At 32.9% G+C, this 18405-nt stretch overlaps 1 protein-coding gene across 6 annotated transcripts in view; it reads left to right on the top strand.

The window, feature by feature from the left end:
* LOC145297667 (unconventional myosin-XVIIIa-like) overlaps nucleotides 1-18405 on the top strand; it is a 794600-nt gene that overhangs the window by 735694 nt on the left and 40501 nt on the right. For all 6 annotated transcript variants that reach the window (XM_080143864.1, XM_080143857.1, XM_080143848.1 and 3 more), the window contains 3 exons: nucleotides 10416-10514; nucleotides 14889-14990; nucleotides 17034-17144. In XM_080143864.1, coding sequence (XP_079999990.1) covers nucleotides 10416-10514; nucleotides 14889-14990; nucleotides 17034-17144 — 312 coding nt within the window. The remainder of the gene's footprint in view (nucleotides 1-10415; nucleotides 10515-14888; nucleotides 14991-17033; nucleotides 17145-18405) is intronic.

Raw genomic sequence — 18405 nt, 5'->3', positions numbered from 1 at the left:
AGAAAGTTAAAAGAATTTCCATTTGTACAAGTAAAATCCAAAAAGCTGTGTGTGTGTCTGGTCACGAATAGGCTCCTATATGGTTGACTATTTTAAAAAACTGATTACATATAATGATAGATGTATCAAGACACAGGAATGGGTATGTTTGATCTGGTAGAACGGTGGTTCATTAAAATTGTGGGGCCTGCGTCCGCGCCTGGTCCACAAAGTATGGAAATAAAAAATTTAAAAATTAAAAAAAAAAACGTTTACAAGTGTTTTTGATATAGATGTACATAATAATTCTTTGATAAGTATGTTTTAATTTAAATAGGGATGGTATAATAAAATTGTGGGGTCTGCTTTTCGCGCCTGGGCTCCATAGAATGGAAATAGGCACAAACTTAAAGACTTTTCATATCTATCTGCGTAAGTATACTTTGATAATTATGTTTCAGTTTGAAAAAATATGGTATAATAAAATTATGGGGTGTTCGTTCGCGTCTGACCTACATAGAATGGAAATATGTCACAAAGTTTAACAAGGTTTTTTTAATATAGATCCACAGAATATTGTGATTAGTGTTTCAGTGTGAACAGGTATGGTATAATAAATTATGGGGTTTATCTATTTTAGTTTTACTTTCATCGTATCTTGCTTTGGTTTTGATACCCCCAAATTCGAAGCTATCTCTTTACAACCTTTCCTTTTCATAACCTATCATACTTTCATAAATCAGAGTCCATTTTCTGTAGGCTGTTTTTGAACCCAGTCAACGACGGATACTTTTGCTAGTATATATATATATATATATATATATATATACTGTGGCCAAGTTTTTACTTAACTCTCATTTTTTCCTTATCAATTCCTCTTCTAACAACTGACCCTGTTACCACAACTGTTCTACATCAATTAATCTAAGAACTCTGATCCAATCTTTCAATGTGGCCATATTAACGAAGTCCTCTTTCCATACATTATCCAAATTTAGAACTGCATGACTGTATATATATATATTTGTAAACCAAATATTTTTTAATGAATAAGATCATTTATTTAAAACCTGAGATATTTGACGTGTATTTTTTTCTTTGTTTATATATATAATTGTTTTGGTAAGCCAGAAAAGTTTGTTAATAGAAATTGATGTTAACAAAAAATCCAAATCAATTTTAATAAAGATTAAAATATAGTGAAAAATCTTTCTCCCAGTCCATGTGGTGTTCGAAAACATGTGCTTTTTTGTAGTATTGCTCTATCTAAGATATTGATTACTCCCAAGCAACACCTAATAAACACACTTGCTCTATCTATGATATTGAACACTTTGGATTAACTTATTCTGCTTACTAAATATAATATATTGTACTATTATGACTCTTGAGCAACACAGTTAACAAAGGATAGTTCTTTGCACTGGACAATGTTGCATTTAAACACAACTGCTCTATCCAGAATGTTGAGCACTTTTGGATTTTTATATACCACTTACAAAACCTGATACTCTAATTGAATCGTCCCCCTAAGTAATCCAAGTTACAAAATTCCCACTGTTTACTATGCTAAAATCACAATGACTAATGCATACCTATTAACCCTTATCCTCGAGTGGCCTCTGGGCCTTGATAAGTGGTGACACCCTTGTAAAAAAAAAAAAAAAAAATCCTTTCCGAGATTCTTGTCTCTTTTTCGCCCTAATCCAAAGAGAACCTTAAGAAATGTTAAATAAGGACAATATCGAATCATTTCTGGAAGAAATACATAGGAATTAGTGTTTTAACTCGATCATCCCTCTATCCCAACGATATCTGCTCTGTAACCACCTTAGGAGTGCACTTGGAGAGTCAGGTTTGCTTCCATTATCTTTCCCAGTTAATTTTACATAAGACTACACTGTAAAGATTTTGTGTAGATTCTCTAAGTTTTTTTTTCTATAAGACACATCCTCGCTTACATTTTAAAAAAAAAAAAAGTGTAATTCACTTCAGTTCCTTTACGAAAATAATTATTCTGGCAAAGATTATTACAATGGAAACAATTTAAAATGATTCATTCATTACTTATAAATCAGATAATTCTATTGATGAGATTGGTCTCCCTGATATCTTTCTAGTTAGAATTCTTTTTACGAAAGGGACCACATGAAGTTGCTAACATCCTAAGTGAAAGTCTTCTGTGAAACAAACATGGCACACCCTAGTCGTCGGACCGGGTCGTTAACCAATCAGCCACTGTTACTTCTCATTATTTTGAGTTTTTAGGTCATTATTTGAAAAAGACCTAAAAGCTTAGAATATAAGGGAAATAATTTTTATTTTAACTTGAAAATAAAAATGAGTTACTTCCCCTAGATGTTTTTTTTTTTTTTTTTCCTAATCTTTTTATGACTTACATATTTAAAAAAAAAATCTAAATTTGATTCTTCGGACGTCTGTTCTCATTTTGAGTGGTATTTTCACAACGTTTTGGTTGATATAACCTTCGGCCTTCTTCAAGTGCATCTTGACGAATTTGGGAAAAATCTTCTGGAGACTGAAGGTGAAACTACAATTGCATCTGAGCTCCAATCCATGCCCCCTCCCCCCGGTCTAACTTTCATGAAAAACACTCGTCTAGCTGAAAGCTCTATTAGTAATTTCTCCACACTCTTTATCTCTTCCTAAACCTAAACTTACATTCCATGAACAAAGCTTCTTTCTTAGAACCGCACGACTGTGGAACTCTGTTCCATTTTCCAGGCTTTCCAACTGACTACAATATGGTTGTCTTCAAGTCCAATGTAAACAAATTCTTGACGAGTCATCTCCTTATGTAATCCAATTTACCAAATTTCCATTATTAACGATTACTACATGTGCCCCTTGACGCTCATTAACCCTTATCCTCCGGGCCTTGATAAGTGGTGACTCCTTTGTAAAGGAAAAAGTTGGTTTATATCGACGGAAACATGATAAAAATAACATTACTGAATCTCGAATCTATGACGATTATATACAGTTAGTAGTAGTAGTGGTAGTAGTAGTAGTTATGACTTCATTGCCAAACAACCTATCAAAGCAACAACTTAAAATCTTATACATTATTCACTGTTTATTTCTGCCCTAATTCCACTTAAAGAATATATTTATCGGTGTATGAAGATAGCATAGCTTTTCTTTCATGTTTCCATTATTTTTATGAACTGTGCATTGTTCAGACGGATGGGAAAATGTTGATACGTCATCATGTTTGCCTGAACGCCTGTTTTCCATGCCGTCACGCATTGGGTGTCTCATAGAAAGTGAATTCTAAACTAACTTATCTCTGGCCAAGTTTTTATTTACCCCTCATTTTTCCTTATCAATTCCTCTTCTAACAACTGACCCTGTTACCACACTAACAACTGACCCTGTTACCACACCTGTTCTACATCGATTAATCTAAGAACTCTGATCCAATCTTTCAATGTTCTTTAAAGTCAGATCGAAGCCGCACATAATGTATTCATCGTATTATCTTCATATTATTTCTTTCCATGAAACGCATGTCTTCAAATCTCACTAGTCGAGTTTCACCTCCATACATTATCATGCTGCGTTTATATTCCTGATAGAATTCTCCCGCATCTACATTTATTTTACCTTTCCCCCTTTCTTTACTTACCTCCTCACTCTTTTACGTGTATTCTCTCCTTCCTCTACATGTTCTGCTCCTTCCCTGTTCTTCTACATGTCCTGATCTTTTCCCCTCCCCTTTTTCTATATTTCATGTACTTTTCCCCAATCCCTTTTTCTATATGTTCTGTGCCTTTTCCCATCCCCTTTTTCTCCATGTACTGAACCTTTCCCCTCCCCTTTTTCTAAATGTCCTGTACCTTTCGCCTAATCCTTTTTTTACATGTCCTGTACCTTTCGCCCAATCCTTTTTTTACATGTCCTGTGCCTTTCGCCCGATCCTTTTCCTATGTGTCCTGTGCCTTTCCCGTCCCCCTTTTCTACGTGCCCTGTGCCTTTCCCGTCCCCCTTTTCTACGTGCCCTGTGCCTTTCCCGTCCCCCTTTTCTACGTGCCCTGTGCCTTTCCCGTCCCCCTTTTCTAAGTGTCCTGTACCTTTCGCTTCCCCCTTTTCTACGTGCCCTGTGCCTTTCCCGTGCCCTGTGCCTTTCCCGTCCCCCTTTTCTACATGTCCTGTGCCTTTCCCGTCCCCCTTTTCTACATGTCCTGTGCCTTTCCCGTCCCCCTTTTCTACGTGCCCTGTGCCTTTCCCGTCCCCCTTTTCTACATGTCCTGTGCCTTTCCCCACCTTCCTTATATGTCATGATCCCTCTCCCTTACGTCTGCATGTCTCGTACCCGTTCTCTCTATTTCTCGTGTCTTCATTTCTTTTTATCTTTCAAATTCCCCGGTTTATCAATTTTGTCTTCATTAAACGTTGTTAACCTGAATTATTTTTTTTACTGTTTCACACATTTTCTTATGTAATCACTTTGTCTTCCACAAATTGCGATTGACAGAGCCTCAAGCTACTGCCCTACTCCAACCACGGCCACCGCGCTCCAACCCCATCAGCCGATGACTCTCCTCCAACCGACGATTTCGAGAAACTGCAAAATGTCTTAAATCGGCTTAAGTTATTTGAAAATTATTCGCGCGTCTTATGAGCACACTTTCAACTTTTATATAAACGTTCTTTTTATTTCTTGTGGATGATTGGCCGACAAACATTAGGAAGAAAAGCGTTCAGCTCGAGATTTCAAATTAAAGTTGGATGACTTCTACAAGGATACATTTGTATAGTTATGTGTACGCCAACGATTTAAAAATTTAAATTAAAAAAAGAAGTGGAAAATATTTTTAAGTTTGCCGATCCAGCAAAAGAGACTGCTTTTTGGAGAGAAATATTTTTTTGTTATTCATTTTCATTTCAACTTCTAAATGCTTGCACTTTTCTCTGCCATTGTCATGAAGGGAGATAAGGTGAGAATTTAATGTTTCCGTGTGTGTGTGTGTGTGTGTGTGTGTGTGTGTGTGTGTGTGTGTGTGTGTGTGTGTGTGTGTGGTTTTCTAGATGTAAATCTACTCAAACTCCTGTGTTTATCAAAATGTGCTCAATGGCAAGTAGAGCGTAATTATAGTGTATTTATTTATACAAACATTATTAGTTACATATGTGCATACATGTTTCTGTTGTACCGCCTTTAGAGAAGTAGCCTCTTCAGACAGAAATACAGGGTGACCCCCCCCCCCAAAAAAAAAGCTAAATGGAGGCCATCTAGAACATATGCTGTAGAACGGAGAAAAAAAGGCCAAAGACCCTTGTGTTTTGATGTGATGTTTTGAATATAATAAACTAGTTATGACCAAAGTTTCATTTCATTCGAACAAAACACTAAGAAACGGGGCCTAATTAGAGTTGGGGGCCGTTTTTTTTTTTTTTTTTTTGTCACCCTGTATGTATTGTATGCACATATGTAGCCAATGTTTGCATAAACAAACAGACACACTAATCTATGACCTGTTGAATCACTACCACTCTTTGCTTCACTTTGATTTCGTTTGTAAATTTGTTGAAAGGACAGAATAGTTAACGCCCGAAAACTAAAAATAATGCAAACATGATTTTTATATATTAGAATTACATTGTCTTACTAGTTTGATAATGATATGATATATATATGATATATATAGTGCCACACAAGGAAACTGAGAGTAATTTGTTTTTTTTTAGCTGAAAAAGAAATTAATATCCGCAGATTAAAATTTTCTGTACTAAACACCTTCAGCTAAATCACTCATTGCAAAAGAAACAAAAAATAACATTGAAGCGATTATGTGTTAAACACTTGGAGGGGGGGCAGAATTTAGAGTGCGGATCATTCGGTTTTATATATAAACTTAACGTAAAATAATCTCTTAAATTTATATAAGAAAATGATCTCACTGTCGAACCTAAAAAAAATTGAAAATTTCAAGTGACATACCCTGTATGTGTACACTAGATATCTCCAACGCGCATCACAGATCCCCTCCCCAACACGATGTAACTGTAATATAAGTTAATATTATCATAACTTAATAAATCTAGCAAAAATCAACTAATGGTCAGATTTTCATGAAATTTTTGATACTCCAATCTCTGGTCCTGCCTTGCCAATCTTTCGCGAAAAACACCCGTCTAGCTGAAACCACTGTCAGTAATTTTTCCCACTCTTTATCTGTGCGTAAATCAAAACGTAGATTCGATGAAAAAAAAGCTTCTTTCTTAGAAGTGCACGTCTGTGGAACTCTGTTCCGTTTGCCTGTTTCCCACCTGACTACAACTTGGATGTCCTCAAGTCCAACATAAACAAGTTTCTGAAAAATCGCCCCCTTAAGACACTTTATCAAATCTCCATTACTAACGATTACTACGATATTGTCCCATTGATTACTGTACACGCAATAACCCTTATCCTCGAGTGGCCTCCGAGCCTTGATAAGTGATGACATCCATGTAAAAGAAAAAAACATTTTTTTTTTTTTTTTAATTTATATTTTAATAGCAGTTTTCGTTAAATATATGAGGGGACATTTTTTGTAGTGCCCCCCCCCCCCATATTTCATGTTACGAAAACTAAACAAAATAAATTTAGGTTGAGCAAAATTCCAACATGTTATAAAGCTGAAGAGTTTAAATAATTAAGATACACATTACTTATTTCACTTACCTTCTGGTTGTAAATAAAAAAAAAAAACACAAACAATAGCAACAAAAATGTTAATTCCGCTATTCATTTTTAGCACCTTTCACCATCCTTTAAATTTACAAAATGATGGCATCGCTGATTCTGTATAAAAGTTTGGCGATTGTACACAAAAAAAATGGTGACAACTTGTACAAACAGACGAGTTTTGGTCAAATTTGAGATAACTATGAAATTGGTGTTCAATTTAGGTTAAATTTAGATAGAAAACATATTTGAAAAAAAAATAATCCTAAACAAACCAGAATTCTCTAGACATGATATAAATAAATATATATATATATATATATATATATATATATATATATATGAGAGAGAGAGAAATGAAAAAAAGGGGTGATGGTAAATGACTAATTGACAGAATTCTCATGTCTGACTTTGCAAATGGTGACAGGCTAAATTAATTCACTGTATTAATATTTTATTAGCAAATATCTTGAATTAAATATAAGCATGTTTTTAAGCAACCAAACAAACAACTCTCCCTTAATCCTACTACTAACCATAAGTCCAGTTGGCAACTACTTTTTTTTTCTTTCTTTGTTTTTGCATGTGAGGAGGTCACTCGTACTTAGCATTAGTGATATGGTTAAGGGAGGGTATTTTTTGTTTTGTTAGAAACAAATAATAAAATAAAACAGCATTTATCAAGAAATGAAATTGAAATCTATATATATATCTATAAAAATGACCGTGTCTGTCTGTGTACATTTCCCTATGCAATAACTCTGTCAATTTTTAGTCTACAGACTCGAAATCTGATATACAGGCTACTGAGATTTGGGGAAATCTATGTGATCGGTTTTCGGCCAGAAATTTGGCTGTTAAGGGGTCAAAGTTTTACGATTTTACCTTTGAGAACTCTACCAAACTCCTCCGACAATTTTGGGTCTAAACACTTGAAATTTTAGATATAGGTTCCTTTGATATGGATCTATTTAATAACTTGATTTGAGCCCAAAACAATTAATGTTAAGGGGTCATAATAGGGGTCAAAATAAAAAAAATTGACCGTTTTTTTGTTTTTGCTCGGCATACACCCCCCCCTAATCACCCGGGCAACGCCGGGCACCCATGCTAGTATATTATAAAGTCAACATAAATAATGATAATAATAATATAAAATATTGCTAAAGAAATTTTTCCATCATGAATTAATCAGCAAAACTCGGAAAATTAAATTAATATTTTGAAAAATAAAAATAAATAAAAAGTAAAAATAGATATCTGCAAAAGTCAGACGAGAAAGTGGATTGATTTTCCTTATCGCTAGTTGCAAAGCAGAATAAAAACGCTAAAATAATTTGGCAGCCATGTTTTTTTTTTTTAAGTGAAACACTTCAATATAACCTGAATTCCTTTACTCATATTTATGATATAGAAATAAGTAATGTATTATTTTGCTCTTTTATTTACATGTTTACGATATGTACATACTATTTCAATTAGGTGAAAAATTAAAATAGATTTTTTTTTTAATTCTAAAACAAATGTAAACGTGACTATAATTTGAATTATTTTATCCAAATTCTCCACCCGAGCTTGTTAATGTTACTGTTAGCCAGTAGACGTCAAAATACAATGCACATTCCGAAATGTCCTCTCGCTTTGTAAGCAACTAAATTATCACTTTTTTTTATATATATACATTTACAGATTAACATTGTCAGCTACCCCCCCCCCCGCCTCACCAAATAAGATTCTACTTTTAATTTAGATGATTATACACGGTGGAAAAAAAAAAAAAAAAAGATGTTTTTGAAATTGCTGTTACAGAAGTTGGACAAAATGGAAATTTTAACTTGTGCATCAATTAATAGGTGTTTTAAACTTATAAACATTGAAAAATTACCAAAATGTTGGTTTCATGTTTTCAATAAAATACAAGTCTTTCTAACATGGACCCAAGAATGTCTACTGGGCCCTTGAGAGGAAAAAAAATGTGCTGGTGCAAGACCTTTTCTTTCTAACACTGTTTTCATTATTTTGTCTGATTCCTTTAATAGCAAGTTAAAAAAAAACAAAAAAAAACTGTAATTTCTGCACCACCCTGTATTTGAACACCATGAAAAATTTGGAAAAACTTATGCTTTGGAATTGGGGACAAGTTTCCTATATAAATTCAATATAAAATCCTTTTTACAGGCCATTCTAAGTTTTTAGGCATGTTAACTAAATTTTGTTTTCACTGTGTCTACCTGGCAAGGTAGTAAATCCATATGTAATCGCCTAAAAAAATAAAAACAAAATGCAGAGAATTAATCTCCCACAGAAAAAAAAAATTGTTGAATGACCAGAAGTTATTCATTTATTTATTTATTTTTATTATCCTTCAAGCCTGAAATTAGCAATCACCTCCAAATAAAATCGATTACCATTTTTTATTGACTTTTGTTTGGCTAAGTGAAAGTAATGAAACAAATTTTGAAATAACAGAACTTGGTTTCAGAACTTGAAAACTATACAGGTCAGTAAAAAATTTAAAAAAGAATGTTTTACTACATTTAATAAAAGTTATTTGTATATTTTTGATTTCTTGGCTGTTTGTTATTCATGGCAGACCTTGTGAATGTACTTCTAAAATATTTATTTTCACAACTTATTTTAGGCATTAATCATATACACTAATGTGCATAAACATTCATCAGAAGGTTAACGAATTGTCTAATACAAGGGGCGTTCCAAAAGTAATGCCTTCTATTTTTTTTTTTATCCCAACTGAATGGATATGAGGGGATTGCAAATTTCATTGTTATGATGATTTAACTTATACATTCATGACCTGAAAGTTTCATCTTTTTGCTACAGATATTGACAGTGTGAAATACATGTCATGCACGCATGTCAGAAGCAGAAATGCATCACTGAATTGCTGGAAAAACTGCATTGTGAATGGTGGTTACTATGTAGAAAACATAAATTTTGGAACACAAAAGGTTGCTTGTTTTACTGGTACCACTCCTGCCTTCGTTGCTCTTTAACTTTTTGAGTAAAAAGAAATAAAAAAATATAAGGCTTTACTTTTGGAACAACTCTTGTATGCTTTTCAGTGATTATGATGTTTTTTCTGGTTTTCTTTTGAAAAATCTATAAAACTGGACAATCATTATGAAAGGAATTGTTTGAAGGCTATATCAATGCAGTTCATAGGAAACACTGTGCACACCAGTTAGCATAATGACAATATTAGAAAAAAATTTCAATAATATTATGTTTATTTGCAAACATAATGTGTCGTGTAAGATGGTAGGTGTTGATGTCCTTAATTTTTGAGAGTTGTATTTCTTCTTCGGAGGGGAGGGGGGGGGGAATAAAAAGAAACGTGTACAACTGCTTGGAGAAGCTTTCCTTTGTCTGTTTTATTTATTTTCGGAAGTCAGTGTTGCAGACTTGCTGTCAAATCAATTTCCAGGATGCAAGTTGTGATGGATATCAAGTATTGTTGAGAATTATTGTATTTTTTTTTTTTTTTATGTATATAAATGATTAATTTTTGCATATTACGCTTAAAGTGTGTATTTGTATTTAATGACTCTTGTAATTGATGTTGTGTAATATTCAGTTTGTGTAAAGCGAAGGGAGATCACTCTAAGTATGTTTGGATTAGTTCCTCTGAACCATTTTTTTTTTTTGTGTGTGTAAACTTGTTTTCATAATGTTTTATTTGCATTGTCAGTTAATATTTTTTTTTTCTTTGTCTTCTTTGCAGAAATTAAAGATGGACAACGAGTTCAACATTGAAAAGATTGAAAGGCTCGAAAAGGATTTAAATGACCTAAGTGAATCTGGAGGCAAAGATGACAAAGAGGTAAAAACAGAAAATGGTTATTCCTACATAAGCCTAACAACCCTTCACCCCTACACATTCCCAAAGGTCATTGGGTTTTTATACTTACCCTGTACAAAGATTACTTAACATTCATTATGGGATCAGCATTTTTATTTGCTGGGGTGTTTGGAGGTGTAAAAGAAAAAAAAAAGTGTTAGTAGGGAGGGAGACTCAGACCCGTGACGAACCCAAAGGCATAAAAGAAAGTGAAAGAAAATGTGACATGTTACCGCTACGCTACGAGGCCATAGGAAATGAAAAGCGTTTAGTGATGTCAATCAAAAAGTTGACTTGCTAAGCGAATGAGTTCACACAGGTGCAGAAATGAACCTTGGCTGAAGGCCAGTCCAGCTTTCCGCTGTTTCATTTATTTGTTTCCCTATGATGCTGGGGAAACCAAGCTCCCCTCAAAAAGGGGCGCTCTCAAATGAATAGCAATTTTCTGATATGAAGGGTTTTCCCCACATTGATCAAAGCTGATTGCCTCAAGACATGCCGGCTACGAAGCTGATTTGATTCGATTCAGTTTCACTTTATTTATACAAAAAAGACAAACAAACACTGGAAACCAGGTATTTAAAAAAAAAAAAAAAAAAAAACTTGCTCAAAATAAATGTAGAGACAGCGACCGTTCGTAAATCGTAGATATTACAATCTAGGGAGTATATAAAAAGTTGTAAAACATAGTGACACCCTCCCCCCACCCCCGAAATCCCCTGGACATACAAAAACACGAGCGGCCGTTTTGCCTTTTATATATATATAGATAATTATTGTCGCCCCTTAAATAAATAAAAGAATCTTAGAATTGAGCACTATCTGGGGAAATTAGAAGTCGGTCACCTAGCCTTGTGTGCAAGCCCATAACTTTGTGTTACTTGATTACTTTAAGGTTGTCTTTATTAAATTTTAAGTTTCATAAATGTTAAAATTTCCCTTAATTTTGTGGTGATCATGAACAGTGGTCACAGGGTATGTTCCTTGCTAATAGAGCCAAAGGTGGCTTCGTCGCAGGTTTCGCAACCTTTGACCAGTGTCGATCATCATCTCCTGCACTGATAATTGCAGAAGCATGAAACACTAGTATCTGTAGGTATATAAAAAATAATTTTCATCTACAGACAGACTGTTTCTCTGTATTACGGCTCTTTAACGCAGCTAGGCTCGCACCCATCCCAAGCTAGGGATCAAAAACTACAACCATCTAGTTGATAGCAGTTCTATCGTCTCGCTCATTGGATCGACACCTGTAAACAATATCTTCAAATGTCTTTTTATATAAATATTGCACGACTTTTTTTTTATTTTTAACCAAGAGCTTATCATAACGCTAAGTAAGCAGCAAGTGAGATCATTTATGACATTTCTCTATCCAAGGAGGAGTGGAGTTGGGCTTATTTATAGTCATTCATAGTCATTCATAGACATTATTTCGCTGTATAGCAGTTCTTCAGTGTCGCTAGACTAGCACCCATCTCAAGCCACTTCTTTACAAGAATGCCTTGTCCAATTCTGGCAGTCCTGGATATGACCTAAAATTATATCCGATGGTGGGAGTGTAGAGCCACCCTTTTATTGACATTGCTCCCAGGTCCACTCTGACCCAGAGTGGTAGTACCTGTTAGGGTCACAACTATGGGTTTAATAGAATCTGACTTAAACAAATATACTCCATTAAAAATCGTTCCTCAAAATAACTAGATTCGGCATTAAATAACTAGATTCGGCATTAAATAACCTGAAAAAGGTTAATATGCCGTAAAACAAAAACATAGCTCGGCAGCCTAGATTTTTTTTTTTTTTTCACGTCTTCCTATAAATATGACTTTTGTTTGAAACTATGTTCTTTATTTGAAACTTGCTTGTTTTTTTTTTTTTTTTTTTTTTTTTTCTCTAATTTTTTACCCATATTTACCCCCAAACAAGGAAAACTTCCACCGAGATGTAAGGGGCTGCTGTATGTTATGGGCCATCTATACATGTCTATACATGGACACTCTGAGTAAGGAGTTGAGCAGCAAGATGTCTGCTTACGTTTTAACTCCTGCATGTTAGTACAGTAGGAGAAGCTGAAAACGGAGGGAATTCCGATGTCTAACAGTTTGAGAAAATAAATTATTAGAGTAGGAGTATCTCTGCCATTGAGGGACCTTTATATTTGGTTGCTGCCATGGGATCTTTTTTTTTTTTTCTTACTATATCAAAATAAACATCTGGTTCCTAAATATTGTTATTCTACTCTGTTTGATAGACTGTAGATTTTTGTCAGTTCTTCCGTCTAAGATACAAAAAAACCCTGATGTACAACTTGCATTCTATAACGTCTTTTAGTATCTTGCTTCGGCTCGTCAGTGATGGCAAACTTTTAACTTTAAAGAACGAAAGTAGAAAATGAACCTTGGGTTTACTTTTGACATTCTCGTAACTCATGATCCTTCCCTTTTTGTCCTTACCTTCTTTGAGTAATGTTTCTGACAAAGGGAAAAGAACTGCTGCTTTTTGGGTTGGCTGTTGTTTAAAGGGATGGTCTGTGGAGATTTTCAATCCTATCATAGTATTCATCATCATCTAACTGTCAATCTATTAATCCCACCCCTATCCTGAAGTAGTTTTTGGTGTTGCTAAGTGGTGACCTATCAGTAAAAATGTGCAGTGCCTGTTGTACAAGCACAACATACCATGAAAGTGTTGTACAAGCACAACATACCATGAAAAAAAAGGTGTTGTACAAGCACACCATACCATGAAAAAAAAGGTGTTGTACAAGCACACCATACCATGAAAAAAAAGGTGTTGTACAAGCACACCATACCATGAAAAAAAATGTTGTACAAGCACACCATACCATGAAAAAAAATTTTGTACAAGCACACCATACCATGAAAAGAATGTTGTACAAGCACACCATACCATGAAAAAAAATGTTGTACAAGCACACCATACCATGAAAAAAAAGGTGTTGTACAAGCACACCATACCATGAAAAAAAATGTTGTACAAGCACACCATACCATGAAAAAAAATGTTGTACAAGCACACCATACCATGAAAAAAATGTTGTACAAGCACACCATACCATGAAAAAAAAGGTGTTGTACAAGCACACCATACCATGAGAAAAAATGTTGTACAAGCACAACATACCATGAGAAAAAATGTTGTACAAGCACACCATACCATGAAAAAAAATGTTGTACAAGCACACCATACCATGAAAAAAAATGTTGTACAAGCACACCATACCATGAAAAAAAATGTTGTACAAGCACACCATACCATGAAAAAAAATGTTGTACAAGCACACCATACCATGAAAAAAAATTTTGTACAAGCACACCATACCATGAAAAAAATGTTGTACAAGCACACCATACCATGAGAAAAAATGTTGTACAAGCACACCATACCATGAGAAAAAATGTGGTACAAGCACACCATACCATGAAGAAAAAGGTGTTGTACAAGCACAACAAGCAGGAATTCATAAATTCCTACAAATCCCATGACGATGAATAAATGGTGATGCAGACTTAACGGCGATTATTTTACATATTGTGCAGCTCGTGGCACATCAAACATTGGTTGAACAGCAACATGCTTCGACAAGTTTGTGATTGAGCAAGCAAACCCTTTCGAGAATCAAACCATTCATCTAGAAATCTGGGAAGCATTTACAAACTGTGTAACTATTAAGCTGGTCAGCTCAAGTTCAGTATTGTTAATGAAAGGTTATTAAAGTGACTAGAGGCAAATTTATTAAATTTTAGGAAAATATTTATCTCAAACATGCTTTCCCATATACCACAAAGAGATGGTCCATAATATGGGTAGTTAACTAGTATATACAAATTAGATATAATAATCTTCAAGATATTTGTTTTCAATATTCTAATAAATTTAATATATAAAATTAAGTTAGATGGATTTTCCAAGATAGACCTAAGTAGCAATGCATGTGATAAACTGATATTTGATTCTGATGAGCACTTTGCATCATGTAATTTACATTAAAAATCTAATTTGCTTTAGTTTCTCTCAGAAAATATTTATTCCAGCTGGGAAGTTTGTTCAACTAGAAGTATTTTTTGTCTACTATCTAAACAGCACCAGTAAAAATGACAAAATTCTTAAAGACATTTCTACATTTCTCTACTTGCGTCCGATTTCTGATAAACACATATCTTTTTGAATAAATATAAGCCTATTTATTTTTTCTAATTTCTTTTAAATTATACTGATAGTTCATAAAGTAATAATGCAATTGTGATTTGTATTTTTGTTTCCATCTTCACAGTAAACTTTGTGTTTTATTTTCTTCTTTGTAATATTTATTTATTTATATTATTTTTGCAGTATTTGGCTTTGAAAAGGGCTAAACAAGAATTGGCAGCCAAAGTGGCCGAACAAGAAGAAGAACTTGATGACCAAGCTGGTCAAATTCAACAGTTGGAACAAGTAATTCAGTTGTTTTTTTTTATACATTTTTTCATTTAAATAATTTTTTTTGTAATTGTATAAACCCCTAATTTTCATTTTATTTGTTCACAAACATTTCCTGTTTTCATTTTCCGTTTTCCCTTTTACCTTTCTTTTTTTCCTTTTACCTTTCTTTTTTCCCTTTTACCTTTCTTTTTTCCCTTTCCCTTTCTTTTTTCCTTTACCCTTTCTTTTTTCCTTTACCCTTTCTTTTTTCCTTTACCCTCTCTTTTTTCCTTTACCCTTTTTTCCTTTTCCCTTTTTTCCTTTTCCCTTTTTTCCTTTTCCCTTTTTTCCTTTTCCCTTTTTTCCTTTTCCCTTTTTTCCTTTTCCCTTTTTTCCTTTTCCCTTTTTTCTCATCTTTCCCTTTTTCTCATCTTTCCTTTTTTCTCATCTTTCCTTTTTTCTCATCTTTTTCTTTTTTCTCATCTTTTTCTTTTTTCTCATCTTTTTCTTTTTTCTCATCTTTTTCTTTTTTCTCATCTTTTTCTTTTTTCTCATCTTTTTCTTTTTTCTCATCTTTTTCTTTTTTCTCATCTTTTTCTTTTTTCTCATTTTTTTCTTTTTTCTCATCTTTTTCTTTTTTCTCATCTTTTTCTTTTTTCTCATCTTTTTCTTTTTTCTCATCTTTTTCTTTTTTCTCATCTTTTTCTTTTTTCTCATCTTTTTCTTTTTTCTCATTTTTTTCTTTTTTCTCATCTTTTTCTTTTTTCTCATCTTTTTCTTTTTTCTCATCTTTTTCTTTTTTCTCATCTTTTTCTTTTTTCTCATCTTTTTCTTTTTTCTCATCTTTTTCTTTTTTCTCATCTTTTTCTTTTTTCTCATCTTTTTCTTTTTTCTCATCTTTTTCTTTTTTCTCATCTTTTTCTTTTTTCTCATCTTTTTCTTTTTTCTCATCTTTTTCTTTTTTCTCATCTTTCCCTTTTTTCTCATCTTTCCCTTTTTTCTCATCTTTCCCTTTTTTCTCATCTTTCCCTTTTTTCTCATCTTTCCCTTTTTCCTCATCTTTCCCTTTTTCCTCATCTTTCCCTTTTTCCTCATCTTTCCCTTTTTCCTCATCTTTCCCTTTTTCCTCATCTTTCCCTTTTTCCTCATCTTTCCCTTTTTCTCATCTTTACTTTTTTCTCATCTTTACTTTTTTCTCATCTTTACTTTTTTCTCATCTTTACTTTTTTCTCATCTTTCCCTTTTTCCATCCCCCCCCCCGTCCTTTTTTTACAACAATTTATTAATCTTTCTAGCACCGGTTTTTCAGGAAGATTGGCAATGCTATTATAGCAAACTTTGCATATTAGTGCTAAGGATAATTATAAGTTCAATTAAAGAAAAACACACAGACACACACGATCTTCATTAATCCTAACGTTAAAAGCCCAAGTTCAAGTGTAACATCTATATAAATAAAACAATATATATGTGTGTGTGAATATTTAACAAATAAACTATTAAGCCTAAGTTCAAATGTAATATGAAAAATAAAAATAGGAAGGAAGTTGTGCTAATTTAAATGCGCTCATCAAAAGTTTAGCCACATTTGTTTTAGATTTTTTTTTAAATTAGATTTTTTTGAATTTTTAATTGAATAAAATCTTAATCTTTATTTTATTTCATAAATTTTTTAAAGAAGAAAAGTGAATGCTAAGTGCTCGTTTCTCACTGTGATCACTGATTACTATTATAAGCTTTTAAAATATTGATCTCAATTCCAAAGTATCGAAGGTAACTTGCATCATTGAAAACAATGAGAATATTTAAGTGAGGGAGTTTGATGTTTGAGGACTCAACCTAGAGAAATTGCAGAACAGTGACTTGTTCTAATTTATTAAAAAAAATAGTTGAAGAACTAGTTAAATGAAACAAAATATAAATTTTTTTGATTGAAACAAAAATATGTAGATATTGTACCTAAAACTGTGCTTCCATACTAAACTATATTCAATTGAAGTACATCTGTTAATTACAGCACATAGATTTCAATTCTTGTTATTAATAAAGAAACTTTTTCTTTTATTTCTTGTGCAGACAAAATTACGTTTGGAGATGAATATTCAGAATCTCCGCCAGCAAAACATGAAAGAATTGGATGACAAAGAAGAAGAATTGGAAAATATGCGGTACTCAACGCAGAAAAAGGTAAACTATTGTCTTTTTAAGTTTTGATAATTTAAAAAAAAACATTTTACTTGTTTAAATTTGGGGTACTTGTACAGTTTAATCAAGATATTAAAAAATGGAAATATCGGAAAAAAAAAAAGATTATATTGTACGTATCCATTTTGGACTGAAGATCAAAAAAAAAATTCACTTAATTTGATCAAGTAGTTTTTTTTTTTTTTCTACAACGGAAAAACACGTTTTTATGACATCACGTTGAAGTCAGCCATCTTGGAATTTTTTGAACATGCCATGAAGAGATAACTCCATTTAAAGCGCCGACACTCCCTCCCCATCTTTAATACTAGCTTTTGTTCCTAAAAAATCAAACCTTTTGCTCGGTATCATTACAAATTGTTTTTTCGCTGTAAAAAAAAGAAACTACTCGATGAAATTAAGTGAAATTTTTTTTCCAGAGAACTTCATTCCATAATGGATACATACAATATAACCTTTTTTTTTTTTTTTTTTTTTCTTCGATATTTTCATTTTTTAATGTCTTGATTGAACTGTAAAAGTACCTAATTTGGTAAACTTAGTTTCAGTGAAATAAATGAGGGCATTAGAAGGAGGTCAGAGTATGCTGAGAAATAGTTTTATTATTTACATGAAGAAACATTAAAATTTTAAATAGATGGTATCTTTGATCAGAGAAATATTTCAAAAGTTACCTTTTGTTTACCAGGAGGCTTTAAAAAAGATTCATTAGACTAGATTTATAAACCTGGAATCATGCTGGAGCTGAAGTTGAACTCGCCATGTTAGCAAACCAACAATTAATGTGGATTAATGGGAAACCTTTTATAAAGAATGCCACTCAATATTAGAATTTTTTAGAACCGTCTCGATCTTTCTTAAAAGTTTTGGAAAATTCTGGAGCTTTCTGGATTTTTCTAAATCTATTTCTTTTTCTGTTATTGTAGACTTTTGTGAAAGAAAATCTTAAGCCGCAGATAAAATCTCTGTGTGTGTGTATTTATATATATATATATATATATATATATATATATATGGAAAAAAGGATTCCAGCAGAGTGCTCTATTATAAGGAAAAATTCAGAAAATAAGAGCGCATTATTTATATTTTTATTTATAGAAAGTTTAGTACTGTCAGTTTCAAACCTGATAATAAAGGACCGTTTTAGATAGCCATATCAAGCTCTCTTCGGCCAATACTCGTCTGTTTTATAACCAGAATTGGAATCATATAGATATCTTACTAGATCACATTCAAATCTCGT

Source organism: Euprymna scolopes, chromosome 2 (genome assembly GCF_053919585.1).
Source record: "Euprymna scolopes isolate OS-2025 chromosome 2, ASM5391958v1, whole genome shotgun sequence".
Classification (NCBI taxonomy): domain Eukaryota; kingdom Metazoa; phylum Mollusca; class Cephalopoda; order Sepiida; family Sepiolidae; genus Euprymna; species Euprymna scolopes.
The sequence above is the reverse complement of the archived record's forward strand: the minus strand, read 5'-3'. Positions and strand labels throughout refer to the sequence as shown.